The 16,011-nt window shown below is 35.2% G+C and overlaps 1 protein-coding gene across 4 annotated transcripts; it reads left to right on the top strand.

Moving 5' to 3' along the window:
• Positions 1-4,039: 4,039 nt before the first annotated feature.
• LOC149832636 (uncharacterized) lies at positions 4,040-15,244 on the top strand. Of its 4 annotated transcripts, none has more exons than XM_090012532.1 (17): positions 4,040-4,160; positions 6,170-6,259; positions 6,341-6,452; positions 7,984-8,011; positions 10,123-10,221; positions 10,348-10,417; positions 10,514-10,551; positions 10,729-10,803; positions 10,871-10,966; positions 11,804-11,867; positions 12,611-12,664; positions 13,178-13,263; positions 13,358-13,418; positions 13,560-13,624; positions 13,741-13,846; positions 14,448-14,536; positions 14,608-15,244. In XM_090012532.1, exons 1-17 carry the CDS (start codon positions 4,095-4,097, stop codon positions 14,768-14,770), a joined length of 1,362 nt encoding a protein of 453 aa, XP_089868658.1. In that variant the 5' UTR covers positions 4,040-4,094; the 3' UTR covers positions 14,771-15,244. The 4 variants fall into 4 exon arrangements, with proteins under 4 accessions (XP_089868658.1, XP_089868659.1, XP_089868660.1 ...); XM_090012533.1 differs by having other exon boundaries at positions 4,041-4,160; positions 10,517-10,551; XM_090012534.1 differs by lacking the exons at positions 4,040-4,160; positions 6,170-6,259 and adding an exon at positions 9,770-9,869 and having other exon boundaries at positions 6,348-6,452; positions 14,608-15,242.
• The last annotated feature ends 767 nt before the right edge of the window (positions 15,245-16,011 follow it).

Genomic DNA, 16,011 nt, shown 5'->3' with positions numbered 1-16,011 from the left:
TTCCCCTGTTGCCCTGTTGCAGTCACACTCAGTTACCATTGCGCATCCACAGCCCTATGCACCACAACACATCTCCATGCCATCCATTAGCATATGTGGCATTAGTAAATGCCTCCCTTACCTACTGTTACACAGCATCCTCCCCCCTCATTACCCTTCATTCCCATACAGCACAGTCATGATCTTGACTGCTGCAAGCATCCCTAATGATGCTTACAGCTGTCCAGCAGCCCATCATATGTGGCCATCTCCTGCTACAAGCCATCAATGTTCCATCATCACTAGCTATGACAGTGTCACCTCAATGCCTTGCATCATTGCATTTTCATTACAAACACAACGCCACTACCCCTCCACGGTTGCTGCAAAAATCACCCACCTTGCTCTAGACTTACAATAATGTTTTATTGTAAGATAGTCTCACTACCACATACATCTCACCAATGTGTATATATATCTTCAGCACGGTTTACACTCATTCACCACACTTATGTTTTTTTTTAGCACCCTGCTGCATCTGTGATTAACATCTGTAGCTCATCCGATGCTCACAACCCCATTCTCTGTGCACATACATTCCCTGTGTATCACTTAGTGTATGCTAATTATATGTCAATCTCCTTGCATATATACACATGTCACTTTCCTTAACTACTGCATGTTATTTCCTCAGCATATGTACATTTCCCATGATTTCTCAAGAAAAGCATTTTCACATACTTATAGCTACGTTTTGCATTGTCTTAATCCTCCACTATATCATCCCATCTCTCGGGCTATTGTATATTCCTTATACATGTGTATATATCTATATATGTATATATATATGTGTGTATATATACACATCCATGTATATATATAGATATGTTTATACATATAAGAAAATACGTATACATATACTTATGTATATAAGTATGGGTATGAGTGTATACATCATTTTCTATCTTTCCACCATAAAAGCTCTGACTCATGGGTAATTTCTCTTGACATTAGCATCCTTTTGACATATGTAATTCTCTTCCATTTTTCATACTAACCAAGTTGTTTTGCAGGAAATATGTGGATAAAGTTGACATTTGAAGTTGTAAATTTGATTTTATCTATTTGTAATAGTTAGATTGGAATGAGAATTTACATTTCCTGCTTTAGGTAGAATGAATAAGCATTATAAAATATCATAAATTATTTATTCTCATGCATTTTTGCCTTTATTTCCCAAACTCTCACCATGGTGAAACACGGATGGCACGTGCACCATTTGGTAAGAGGTAATTGATACTAAGTTGACGATCCACATCAATGGCCATAGTCAGGGTGTGGACAAAACTTAGCATTTTTACCTTTTACAAAATAGCACTGGACCCCCACTGGATCCATTTTCAAAATTCATCACACTTTCTTTAAATATTTTCTTCTTTTACTAGAATTTAACTTAAAATTAATTCAATATATATACCAATGGCCATAGTCAGGGTATATTGAGGGTTAATTTCATTTTAAATTCTATAAAAGCACAAAATGTATTTTATTCTTCGCTTGAATTTAAATGTGGTTATTATATAATATATCCAATGACCATAGTCAATGATATATTATATCTTCAACCCCATTTTTAATTCATTTAAAGAATGAAATAGCTTTTCAAATTCCAACTTCAAACTTATTCAAATTCATTCATCATATAGGATAGAATTACATCATATTTTTCAAAATTCTTTTCCAAAATTCAAGTGATCTCAAATATCTTTCTTAAGTCTATAGCTTAATTCATTCTTCTATCTTATTTCAAAGATTTAAATTCCAAGTCCAAAGTCCAATTTGACTTTGAAATTTCAAAATTCAATCTTTATATTCTTGATTCATTCCAAATTCAAGCTCCAAATTCAAAGTCCAAATTGACTTCGAAGTTCATTTATAAATTCAAATTCTCAAATCAATTTTAAAAATTCCAAAATTCCAACTCAATTGAAAATCCAATTTTAAAGTTCAATTTAACTTTGAAGTTTCTGATTCATCCTCTGATTCAAAATCAAGTTTTCTTCAAAGTTTTAAACCAAAGTTTAGATTGACTTTGAATCTCAAAATCCAAACATTCCTAAGTTCAATCTGGGTTTTCAAAACCCAGATCCATCTTCAAAAGTCCCATTTGGACTTTCAAAATCCAAATCAAAAGATCAACTTGGATCCAGTTTTCTGAATACAATTCTACTTTTGGATCTTAGACTTCGGATCCAAATTGCATCATGAATTCCTAACTTCAGGTCCAAATTCCATTTAGGATCCAGATCCTAATGCTACTTTGGATCTCAGACTTCAGATCCAAATCCTCCTTAGGATCCAGAATCCCATTCTACTATGGATCTCAGACTTCAGATCCAATTCCATCTTAGGATCTAGAATCCAACCCTATCTCGGATCTCAGATTTCAGATCCAAATATCATCTTGGATTCCAAATCTTGAATCTAATTCTATTCTAAATTCTAAATCCAAAATTCCATTTTAAATTCCAATCCTTAAAACCAATTCCATTTCATTTCCAGATTTCAAATCAAGTTCCCATTTCAGATCCTAAATTCAAAATTCAACTTTGAACTCTATTCAGATCCAGACCTTGGATTCAGATTTCATCTTGAAAATTCCAGTTTTTAAATCAATTCCATTTTCTCAATTTTATTCAAATTTCCCAATTCTATCTTTTCTTCTGATTCAATTCCATTTTCATTTCTATCCTGATTCAAAGTCCATTTTATGACTTTGAAAATTCCTTTTATCTCAAAAACTTCAAAAATCATTTTTTCCCAAAATCCAGATTCATTTTCCCAAGCTCTTGATTATTCTAAGACTTAGAACTTTAATCCTAAGTTTTAAGTTAGAAATCATTTCTTCACTTTATCAGATTCATCTCAGAAACACTTGGGAATTCTTCAAAATATCTTCAAAAAGAGCATACATTTTCATAAGCATGATTCTTTGTGCATTTAGACTTAGAATAGATTCTTAGATAATTTCTTAGCAAAGCAAAAGGCATGAATTCGATCCTTGGTTCGATTACCCCTGGTAAAGGCGTCAGGAACGGTTGAACCTCGTACCGACGAGCGGATCCCGTCTTCCAATTTTCCCGCAAAAATTTTAAAAACGGAGGTGAGTTATTTCAAAAAATTTCAAAATTAAGGTCAAGTGAGACCCGTAAAAGAGTTCATCTTCTCTCCTTTTCTCTTCTTTTTCTGTCTTTTATTCTTCTCCCTTCAAAAAATGAGGAAAATAGAGGTTAGAAAAGGAAAAGGGAAGGAAGAGAGAGAAAGATACAAGAGGAAAAATTTTGCGATGATCACAACATGCTCGATTTTGGTTAGAATTTAAGGGGTTTTATTTTTTTCAATTAACATATATGTGAATGATTTTTATTATAATTTAGGGTTTTGATTTAGCTTTTTTATAATAACATAAATATTTGGTTTTAGTTTTAGAGCTTTTTAAAACTACCACTATGCATGAATCTATGAATCATAAATGCTTATTTTAGTAGAATATTAAGGGTTTTTTTATCAAACATTATAAATCCAAAATTTATGATGTGTATGAATTAGGTTTTGATTTTTTTTTTAAATTTTTATGAATATTTAATTATGGTTTTAAGGTTTTTATATATATTCTTTATTAATTAGCATGAATCCAAGAATAATGAATGTTTGATTTTGGTTAGAATATTAAGATTTTTATTTTTTTATTTTTATATCAATTAGAATAGATGAGAGGTCCATGATTTTTATCAATTGTTATTTTTTTTACAATTAATAATGAATCAATTATAAATTGCTTTTCAAATATTAAAAAAATTGATGATGTCAACTGGAAAAAGTATATTTTAGAACAATTGTTTTTTTTTAATATATTATTATTATTATTATTTATTAATAAAATTTTTTCTTTTTATTATATATTTGCGCCCACCCAAGTTTAAATTCCTGACTCCCCCTCAGACTACGACCACGTTTTTTGCTGAGGCCAAACCAAAACGGGTCTTCACTGAAACATCTTTCTCTCTCTCTCCTTCTTGCGGTGGCGGTGATCGGCCAACGTTTTCTTCATCGCCATGAAGGTCAAGGTCATCTCTCGGTCCACCGATGAATTCACCCGCGAACGAAGTCGAGATCTCCAGGTCCCATCCCATACCCTTCACTCCGTTCTTTCTTTTCTTGTTTAGCAATTGAATTTCCTCATGCCCTCCATGCTATTATTTCCATGTTTTTTTTTTCTCGTTTTCCCCTATTCTCCGTGGTCGATGGCTGCTTCTTGATGCGCGGAGGCTCGTTGTTTTTAGTGGTACCGTAAGATGTAGGGTTTAAGCCGATAGCCCGGTAGGTTAGTGTTCGTCGAGTGGTTTGTTAAGTTTGTAAATCAGGTTCTCGTTCGGCCGCGCCTCTTCGTTTGTTAGAATCCCTCTATTTTGATTTTCCCTTCCTTGGTTGGTTGATGTTTTTCATGCCCATAGGGGAAGAAGTTTCCATATATTGGACATTAGTTAAATCGAACAAGGCAGCTGGGGTGCCGAAACTGTGCTTTTTTAACCAAGGGATCTTGGATTACGGTTCAGCTAGTGGTTGTCTTCCTGTTGCGATAAATAGATAATTTAGTAATATGGTACCACAGAAAGCAAGCTTGGATGATTCCGTCTCCTTGATGAGTGATGCTGGGCCAGGCCCATCATATGGTGATGGTGGATTCAATAGCTTTGAATCTTTGTTACTTCTAGTTTCTTTCTTGATTGTGGTGTGAATTTCTTCGCTTCATCGTTACAGTTGTTCTTCTCAACAGAAAAACAACTTACTGATTGATAGAAGTGGTTATAGAATTCTATTCTATCCTCATTGAAGAGCACCAATGACAAAAAAAACTGATAAAAAAATTTAATACCAATTTATTGGGCTACTAATTGAATAATTTTGTTTGGCTCTACTATTCAGCAGATCCAATCGCTCCTTATTTGAAAACGTAGGGTGCATAATAAAAGGAAAAAGGAAAAGATCAGGACTACTTGTTAGGTATCTTTAATGACAACAGTCATTTTTTCTAGGAAATGAGTTGTATACTTAAATTATTGCCCATTTCTGTGATGCCTAAAAGAATCTTAAGATGCATTGAGCCAAATGTGGAACCCTTTTGTAAAAAGCTGATGGGGAGCGACACCATGATTTGTCCTGCTGGGGAACTTGTGATGCAACATACATTTGGAAACCTGTGATTCCAACTTGTTGTTCTCTCATGTGCATTACGTTCCTAATAACACCTGAATACCCTTAACTCAAACCAAAAAGAAAGCAATTTGATCTAGCATGTCCATTGCTTCCTTGCCCACAATGCTGATTTAGGAGCTCCTGTGGCTTGAACTCTTACATGGCTCTTTGCACCACCTTCGATCTCTCTGCTTTTGGATTCCTTCTTCCTATGTTTGCTTCCAATTCTCAACTCTCATTTGTTTCTATCTATTTCTCATTGAAGCTACTAGCTCTCTATAATCTTTTGTTAGTGACAACCACCTTTATTGTTCTACATTTAGGTTTTATCGTTCCTTTTTGTGCTAATAAAAGCTGTAACACATTTGACAGTTGAGTTTCTTATCAAGAAATACATGGTCTTGGTAACTTGAAAATATGGTTTTTGGTTAACTTCTTTAGATCATTTTAGGTGTTTGACAGTATACATTCTTTTATTGAGAAGATTGTGTCTTTAAGTTTGACAAGTGGTTTTGTAGGCTAATTGTTTAATTTGATTCATCTGATGCTTAAAATGTGCAAACTTTTTCAGGCTATTAGGAAATCTGGATATGTCTAACCTCTTTTTATCAATCTTTAGTACTGATTCCCTCTGTATGACTAAAATCTTGGGGTCACGTGGATAAACCATTTTTGCTCCCACACCATATCCCCTTATATACTAGTCATATTGGGAAGCTTCATAACATGGGCCATATCCCTGTATCCGCAGCCACATCTATGTCACATAGATCTTGTGTTTTCTCATAAGTGATTTTACTGAATATTTGACTATGGTGATCCATATGATGCATGAAACCTTTGGTATTTGTATGTTGGAATGATCTTTTTTGCATTGGTATGTAAAGTTTGGGTCATATTTAATCTTTATTGGTTCCTCTGTTTTTCTTAACAGAGAGTATTCCGAAATTTTGACCCCAGTCTTCATCCTCAAGAAAAGGAAGTTGAGTATGTCCGGGCTCTTAATGCAGCAAAGCTGGATAAGGTAATATCCCATATGAAAGTATGGCTCATTGCATGTTTGTGTATATTTCTTATTATGTTGTCATCTTGCTCTGGACATTAGATATTTGCAAAGCCTTTCATTGGAGCTATGGATGGGCATGCTGATGCTATCTCATGCATGGCAAAGAATCCAAATCTCTTGAAAGGAATCTTTTCAGGATCAATGGATGGAGGTACGACTTTTCACTTTTTATTACTGACTTAAAATATTTTATTTCTTGAAATGCTTTCCTTTTAAGAATTTTTAACGTCATCCAGCCTTCCTTAGGTGATTCATAATTCTTACATTTTTGTCTTATTAAATGAATTCATTTTTGCTGTAGCTGTTCTGCTATATTGATCTTCATATTTTAAAGAGTCCGCAATATGCATTCTCCAAATTGTTCTGTTTACATTGCATGTTTCAAAGCTATTCACTCAAGGTTGCGTCTTCATATCAACAAGATTATGTAAGTAGAGCTGTGGAGGTGCAGTCCTTTCTGCAATAGAAAAGTTTAACTGTAAAAGATTGCCATGAAACAAATTGTGTACTGTACAGAATGTGAAAGCACATATGATAAAAAAAATGCAAGTGCAAGATAAATGCAAGAACTGAGCAATAATATGATTGTGTCCAGAAAATAACAATAGAAAAGCTAAACAAATATATAAGAACAAGGAAGTCTGGAAAGATATGACAGTGTCAGGTATACAAGGGTTGTGGCATGACAGTACATGGGTAGAAGTCCTCAAGTCTCAACCAAAGAGGAGCACAAGGGGAAAAGGCAACCTATTGAAGAGGCTCTACCATGTGTGTAAGTAGTAGATGGGGTATATAATCATACAAAGCGAATGATGGGGCTAAGCCTGCTACAACATTTGCATATTTGAAGAATCTAACTTTGGCTTTCACTACTTCAATCCAATCCAGGTCATCATCTTCATTTGGTAAAATATCATAGTACCAATCCAGTTGTGAGTCAAACAACTTTGAACCTGAGAGTCTGGATATCCATCATGCTTGAGAAGTTTAAAGCTTAGTTACCAGAAGCATTTGCAAAAAATTTCCATGCTTCAGCAGCCAGAAGCACTTGCTTCCTATGGGAATGCCAAGGGGTTGTGCTTTCTGCATGTGAGAAGTGCAATTCCCATTATATAGGAATCATGGTTTTATTGGTATTCCTTTGAGTTGGTAACCTCGATCCCAGAACTAAAATTCCTAGTAAATCACCTTTTTCTAACATATAGCATGTGTGTGTCTATGAGCAAAATATAAGTGTCTAAGATTTATATTAGCATTTGTACATTTACTTTCTTGTCTAGACATGTTGAAAATAAGTGCCTTTTGCCAATTCAGAAAGAGGAATAAATTAACGAATAAAGGAGAACTGATGATTTCTTCTAATATGTTGGCATTGATAATGTTGATATAGGCAACTCACTTGTAAGAATTTTCTTTTCATTACTCTAATAAAATATCAAAGACTTGAATTTCAAATTTATGCAAAGGCGCTAAATTGGTTTTACTTGATTCTTGGTTGTCGAGTAGTTACCGCTATTTATCCAAGATTGGATTGATTTGGTCAAGCTTATATTTTGTCAGTAAAAATAGATACTTTCTTGGGCTTTCCATAGAGACAGGGACTTTAGTTTATATTCTTCATAAGTAATACGCCTCCCATTTTGAGTTTTTTTCCTTTTGTTTTATTTTCTTTTTCCTTGCAGATATTCGACTGTGGGATGTAGCTTCCAGGTAAATATCATAACTTGGCTTTTGCAAGCTTGTTTCCTCATACAAAGCAGCTTTGTGTCTGCATGATTTATTTATTTATTTTAATTGGGATCATCAGCTAGCAACATTAAAAGGGTAAGTCAAAACAGGAGTAGAATGTTGACAAATAGGAATGAATTTGGAAAATGCTATTATGCTTATATTGCACCACTGTTTGTTAGGTATCCATCACCATCAACTGAGATAAGAATGTTGAAGAGCATAACTCGCAATGTCCATAACAGCCATCCCAAGAAATATCATGTCATTAAATTTTAAGATACACCAGTATTATTTTGATAATGAGATCTCCCAATATGGTCTTTGAGAGAAAAATGAACCTGGAACATTTTACCCAAATATTAACATATGTGCCTCAAAATGCCCTATGTGTCCATGTTGAAATATGTACTGCTAGGTGCTTTTGCATACTGGGGGCATTGGTCCCATTTTTTTTAAAGTGCCATACAAAGACATATATAATATATAAGATGCATTATATACTTCTATTCACGTTTTGTACTTTTTACATCCTTGTTTGTTATCTCTCTCTCTCTCTCTCTCCACACACACACACACAAACCCACAATTTACATGTAATCCTCTTACTAATGGCAATTGCAAGCCGTGATATAGGGGATTGGCATTAATGATGACCAGCTGTGAAACTTGTCGCATCCTATGAAAATGAGTCCTAAGGTGTGTGTGCATGTGCATATGTGTGTGTGTGTGTGTGTGTGTGTGCGTTCATGTGCATCTGCATGTGTGTGTCTGGCATGCTCATACCTAGGGATGGGCATCAGGCCAGCTTGACTTGACCCATGTCTGATTAAGGGGTGCACATTAGGCCAAATAGAGTGACCCGCCCCGTTAATAGATAGTCTGAGTTTAGACCTTGGCTCCAAGGGGCAGCTCATAGCCCACCTGTTGGCCTATCCCAAGAGAGAGTAAGGCAAAGAAGGAGAGATAGAAAAAGAGGATGAACTGTAAGAGCAAACAGAAACCTCCAATGTCTGTCTACGTGCTGTTATCGCCTCACCGGTTGCTAATTGTTGGCTGCTGTAGATCCATAAAGAATAGGAAGAAGGAAAAGAAGGGAAGGGACTTAGAGGAAGAAAAAGAAGGGAAGGGGGAAGTAGAAGAGGAAGGAACGAGTAATTGCCGGTTGTTGTCACCTTGCTGGTGGCTGGTGGGTAGCAGTTGTGGAATAAAGAAATTCAATCCTGTTTCAAGTTGAAAAGAAGAAACCCAAATCATCATTGAAGCCAAAAAAAAAGATAAACAAGATCTAATTATTGGGTCAACCCAGTCAAGGAATCTGACCCCTTGGCTGAATTAGGCTTAACCCTAGTGGCTTAGGGCCTAAATCCTACCCAAACCCAATTAGGACAAATCCGATGGCCTACATGTTGCTTGCCCTTATCTGCATCCTTCTTTCAGAAAACAGCTGTACTGTACCATGTACGAGCACCCATACCTGTGTGGTGGAGGTACCTGTGTGTTTGATTCGAGCTACCAATGAAATTAGTCACTCTTACTCCTTGGATGAGTAGTTTCCTTAAAACTTAGGCACCCTTACTATCCATGTAAGGATTTGAGGTGGAGTTCACTTGGTCTGTCTTCATTTCAAATAATTCTCTTTGCATGCATTAAGCTTTGTTCACTAGCAAATAAAACCTATGTTCCTTATGACTTATCGGTTTTGTTGGTAAGTTTCTTATGTCTCATTAATAATGGCAGATTGGACGATGTAATTGATGGCCAAAATACTCCAGTTAAAGAGTGATTTGTTACTGAGGCAGTTCTTGAAGCCATTCATAATTTCGCCCTATAGTCTTGTGTAGTATATCTAACTGTTGCTTTTATGCTTGTTTTCTCTTTTGCTATATCTGATCTTTTCCTTTATTTTCTTTAATTCTGATTATCTATCGTATTTCTAAATGTTAATGTTCATGCTCTTAGAAAGAAAAAATAATAATTCATTTGTCCTTTTTTATGGATTGAGGTGTAGTTCTTTCCAGTATTGGTAGTTTGTCTTTGTTATGTATTGGTAGAAGTGACAATCAATCGGTTCATTTGTTTGAAAAAACCAGGCAGACAGTTTGTCAGTTCCCTGGTCACAATGGTGCTGTTCAGGGATTGACAGTATCTACTGATGGAAAAATACTTGTATCATGTGGAAACGATTGCACGTAAGGGTTATAATTTTTTGTTTACTTTTTGTCATAATCATTTCTTGTATATTAATTTTTGAGATCTTTAGAGGTTCAAATGTTACTACTATGGTTTGTATTTATTTGTTTTCGGTCTATTAACAGTGTTAGGCTTTGGAGAGTTCCTGTTGCAAGTCCTATGGAATCATATACTAAACCAGAAAGTGCCATAGAGGTCAGTTTGTCTTACAGATAAAAAAAGACCATCTTGAGTTTGAGTACCTTCTCTTAGTGCCAATTTGAAGTATACTGAATTGATAATTTTGTTTAGCAGCCTATCTCAGTATATTTATGGAAGAATGCCTTTAGGTAAGGTTTTAATGAATGTTTTCATAGTTTGGTTACTGTATTGTCAGTTTCTCTATTTGTTTAGTTATAATTATTGACCTCAACTGGCCGAAAAGTAAAAAAGTGTTCAGTTTTGATGCTGAAACTTGGCATCCAGTTGTCTTCATTTTTCGTATTGATTGTTTCACTATGTTTTAGAGGGGTTGATCATCAGTGGGATGGCAGTGTCTTTGCTACAGTTGGTGCTCAAGTTGATATATGGGACCAAAACAGGTGTTCATCTTGTACTTTCATCATTTTAGTAATCATGCATCTGATTTAACTCGCTTTTTCCCAAAAGGTCAGAGCCTATAAGCAGCTTTGCATGGGGGAGTGACACTGTGGTTTCTGTTCGGTTCAACCCTGCACATCAAAATTTGTTAGCAACATCAGCTAGGTATGAACTGAGTTGCTAAATTAGTATCCTATAATTTAGAATGAGGAATAGACTGAGTTCTTTGCACTGGATCCAATTTGTTCTGTTTCTTTGTCGATCGTTTGCCTGTTTATTTTTGTAATTTCTCTTTTTATGACAACTCATCACTTGTTAAATGAAAGTTCTTCAGTAAAATTATTCATATATTCTAACCTAGTGACATTGCCCTTCGGTCAAATTTTTAGTCTGTTTCCATATTTCTTTTGGTTTATACATTTGCTTACAAATTCACTGAACCCATTTGTCTGGCTTTTTGGGACCGTCTATACACACATGTGCATGCACATGCACACACATGTACGCATGAATGCATATATTTATGTATGTGCATGTAATTGATTATGTATGCATGTATTCACCTATGTATGTCCGATGACCTCTATCCCTAACATGTTAAAAATTTCATGCCCATATGTACTATGTCACTGTACAAGTCATGGTAACAAATACAAGAGAACCATTTGTTGATATATTGTGTTGCTCCATCAAAATGACATGCAACACATTGTTGTCATGTTTTAGTGGTGCACTCTCTACCTCTTGTAATTTGACATGGAACCATTGTAGTAGCTATCACATTTATAAAAACTTAACATTTTCATGATTTTAGTATAATCTGCATGCAAATGATAAATTGGACCACATTGTTGCTAAAACAATATGATAATGCCAATCTACTTTTGTTCTTTTCGCTTCATGCTTACTGAAAGGAATTTGATATATCTCTAACAAGATCCTTGAAGTGTCTTTGATATTTAGTGTTTTTTGTACATGAACCTTGATTATTTCTTCTTGCAGTGACCGTAGTATAACCTTGTATGACTTGCGCACTTCAACGCCATTGAAGAAAATTATAATGCAGGTATTGCAAGATATCAATTGGCATGCTTGCTATCTAGTTTACTGCATGCATGGCAGATCAACTGCCATTTTAGTTATGAATATAAATTTCAAAGAGTTCTCTTTTTATTTTTAATTTTTGTGACAGATTACATCACAAAATTTTATAAGAGAAAATAATCATTTTAGAGCTACTCTTTCCTTTTCACCTGCAAAAGTTTCACCATTTTTTCCAGAAACCAGTTCTATGATTATCATTTTCTATGGGTCACTTTTGCTTTTTACAATTATTTACCATTAAGTTCAATGATATTATTCAGAACCCCTTTAGAATATACACAAATTACATATTGCCATTGTTTATTTCTCATCTCACCTTTCAGCATGGAAAAAGAACTTAAAATGTTCCTTCTCACTTTCCAAACTCTTAAAACGTCCAAGCCCCTCTTTTAGTTGTTCATATTGTTTTTTATTTTAACCAAAGAAATCTCTACTTCCAGAATCCACTCTATTCAAAGACCTAAATTGAGTCGGAAAATATTCATATTATAATTCTGCTTGTTATCTCTCTTCATGAATCTCCAAGTTTTTGTATCTGATGTATGTTACATTTATATTAATTATTTATTGGTTACATTATTAACTACCTACATGATTTCTTTGACAACCTTATACTTGTATTTTCTTTTTTTTTATGTTCTTCGTAGAGATATAAAGTGTTTCATGCATGTTTTTTGTAACATAAATTGTATCTTTTTGCTGCAGACGAGGACTAATGCACTTTCTTGGAATCCAAGGGAACCAATGAATATTACAGCAGTAAGTTTTCCTCTGTTTGTGTGGTTTCTATAGAGAGCTCACCTTAGATTCACCCTCATTTTATGTATGTCAGGAAATTATCTATGTAATGTGGGTGCTTCGTGACGTTCAGTGTTCCATGAACACTAATACTTTTGGGTGCTGGTGCTGGGCTCATACACAGACGGAAACAACCAGCCCCACCCATGCCATACTATATAGCTGTACCGATGTCCATGTGATGTAGGAGATTATATGATTCGTTCAAAAAAAAGATTTGTAAAACTCAACCTGCTTGGATGTGTTAGCCATTTTTCAGTTCTGGATCAAACCTACTGTTCTAGAGCTGAAGCGCATCAATTTAGATTAAGGAACTCATTAGCCTGCTTGGACTCATTTGTATTGATATACTCTGAATGCAATCCGAGTATAATCAAGGTTCTTTTTGTTTTTGCCTTGAGATAATGTTGGTTCTGCAGGGTATCATCAACTGCTTTATTGAATTTCCATAATGAAGCATATTTTTCATTTCAGGCAAATGAAGATTGCAATTGTTATAGTTATGACATGAGAAAAATGGAAGAAGCAAAATGTGTGCACAAAGATCATGTTTCTGCAGTGTGAGTGGGATACCAGGGACCTAACAATCATTTTTTTGGTATCTACAAACTTATGGTGCACTCTACTTATCTGAGTTATACTATATTTCTTCAGGATGGATATTGATTATTCGCCAACTGGTAGGGAATTTGTGACTGGTTCTTATGATAGAACAGTGAGTCGATCTTCTGCCACATCACTTTGTCATTTGTTAAGTGTTCTTTTCTTCTATAGAAGAAGCGCAGCATTGGTACTATCACCATATCATGTTTAAACTTCACAACCAACAAAAAGTCTTCCCGTTTTTTTTGTCCAGGTGAGAATATTCCAATACAATGCCGGACACAGCAGGGAAATCTATCATACAAAGAGAATGCAAAGGTTTCTTTTATTTGAATGTTTCCTACTCATGCCAGCGGGGACCTGGTTATGTTCTTTTTTCTTTATTATTGTCAGTATACACTTTACTGGAGTTTTCTTGTTTCTTTCCTATGTAGAGTATTTTGTGTAAAGTTCAGCTGTGATGCTTCTTATATTCTGTCTGGAAGTGATGACACAAATATTCGTTTATGGAAGGCAAAAGCATCAGAACAACTAGGAGTGGTAGGATTTCTTGTTCCTCCTGTTAAAAATGAAATTCAAATTCATGAACAAACTCTGTTGCTTTTCATGCTTGTGGGATTGCCAATAACACTGTGGTGCAGTTTTATTCCATTTTATTTATTGTATTTCTGTGGCATATATGACAGATTTTGAAGGAGATTGTTGATGCTAGGCTTGCTTTTGTTCATACATGATTATTCTGATGACTGATGGCAATTGATATTCGTTCTTTGCTTTTTAAGTTTCATTAATAAGAGTGTTTAACTATCCGTTCAGTTTCCTTGTATTTTGCCATTTCCTCATGTGATCGAGTGGATTTTTGTGCACATGTATAAATTATTTGAAGTTGATATTGAAGTACAAAACCGTTATAAATCAATTCTATAGATAAGTTGTACTTCAGCTGCAAAATGCATTTTCTATTGAAATCCTCAAGTGCCCTTGTTTTGTTGCTTTGAAATATGTTTCACTTTTCTAAAGACTTTCATTTCGTGTATGTGTCCATAGTGTCTTCTTCAATGTTGAGAAGCATGTAATTTCTGGTTTAATTTAGGTAACGCTAGGTTACCTCTTCTGATATGCTAAAACGTTTGTGTTTCAGCTTCTTCCAAGAGAACGCAGAAAACAGGAATATCAAGATGCTGTGGTAGAGCGTTACAAACACCTGCCAGAGATTAAGCGAATTGTTAGGTAAGTAGACATTCCTGCATTACATTGGCCATCCTTTAATTACCTTAACAGTTGGTGCATGCGTTTTGCAGGCACAGGCATTTGCCAAAACCAATATACAAGGCTTCTTCTCTTAGGCGGACCATAAATGATGCTGAAAAGAAAAGCGAGGATAGGAGGAAAGCTCATAGTGCACCTGGAGCTGTCGTCACAGTTCCACTTCGTAAAAGAAAAATTGTGGCATCAATTGAATGAGAATGATCACAACCCTCTTAACAGCAGTTGTATATTCCCAGAAAAAATTCGATGCTTGGGATATGATGTATTTTCCTGTAGCAGTCACCAAGATATCAAAACTGGGATGCACAGAGGAGAAGTCTGCTGCCTGCGACAAGAATGTGTGGCACGATGGAGACTGTTGGCTAGCAATTATTATCTAATCTTTGAGCATAATGTTTTATTTTTAGATTAGCGTTGATCTTCTATAAGTTGCAACTTATTGTGTTATTTTGACCGTCATTAAATGACTTAGATGTCAAATTTTGGAAACTACAAAAATGGTCAGATGCTCGAAGTGCATATTACAACTTGTGTTATTTTGACCGTCATTCTACCGCAGTTTTAAGTCACGTTCTATTTTTCAGAGTTTTTCTTTCAACTTGTGTTATTGTTTTTGTGATCAAATGGCTTGGATGTGAACTTTGGAATTTATACAATAAAATTTGGATGCTCAAACCGTGTTATATTGCACTGCAGCTTTTAGGTATTTGTAACGTTCATGGTGATCAAATGGATTTTTTTTGGATAATCCAATGAGAAGACCCCTATCACGGACCACACATTGGCTGGTAAAAACCCTTGAGGTCACCCCTGCCCACCACAGATTACACCCATCTTCGAACTTGCGGCAAGGGACGCCACCTTCGAACTTGTGACATCCTGTTAACTTGGTGACATTCACAAGTTACCCCCCCTACATGATGGGCGGAGCCCTTGTGGTCGGCTTTCAATGTATTTTAACAAGTACACAAAAGCCTTTTTAGTCTTTGACCAATTTTGAAATACCACTATGGTTCTTGATATTCACTGTAACAATAGCAACGTTTTAGTAAATTTAACTAGAATTGATGCCTCACTAGAGTGCGAAGTGTGGCACTTATCATGTGTAGCTCTCATCCTTAGTAATAACTAACTACTAAATGAATATGATAAAAAATTTCAAGGGCAACCAGAAAGAGGATGGGGAATCTCGTCATCTGTTTTGGTTGTATTTTTTGTCCCAGCAAATGTCAGAATAAGGAGCCTTTAATTTTATATTCTTGATTAATGAAATATCACCATATTTCTGGCCATTCTCTGTGACGATGATCCATAGTACTGACAACTTAGACAATCATCGTGATGTTTTAACCGCTTATTGTGAGCGCAAGTTCAACCAATTTTTTGCTTGTAACACTGCAAAATGACATGTTGCTTACCACTTTATCAATTTGCAC

The sequence above is a fragment of the Nuphar pumila genome, chromosome 7, assembly GCF_984573655.1.
Source record: "Nuphar pumila chromosome 7, dmNupPumi1.hap1.1, whole genome shotgun sequence".
In the NCBI taxonomy this organism is placed as follows: domain Eukaryota; kingdom Viridiplantae; phylum Streptophyta; class Magnoliopsida; order Nymphaeales; family Nymphaeaceae; genus Nuphar; species Nuphar pumila.
The sequence above is the reverse complement of the archived record's forward strand: the minus strand, read 5'-3'. Positions and strand labels throughout refer to the sequence as shown.

What these genes read in the sequence shown, in the direction of transcription:
- LOC149832636 (XM_090012532.1), top strand. Translation starts at nt 4,095, where the DNA reads ATGAAGGTCAAGGTCATCTCTCGGTCCACCGATGAATTCACCCGCGAA. An exon ending in TCATGTGGAAACGATTGCAC is followed by an intron (nt 10,222 to 10,347) that starts GTAAGGGTTATA and finishes GTCTATTAACAG; the next exon opens with TGTTAGGCTTTGGAGAGTTC. An exon ending in AACCAATGAATATTACAGCA is followed by an intron (nt 12,665 to 13,177) that starts GTAAGTTTTCCT and finishes TTTTCATTTCAG; the next exon opens with GCAAATGAAGATTGCAATTG.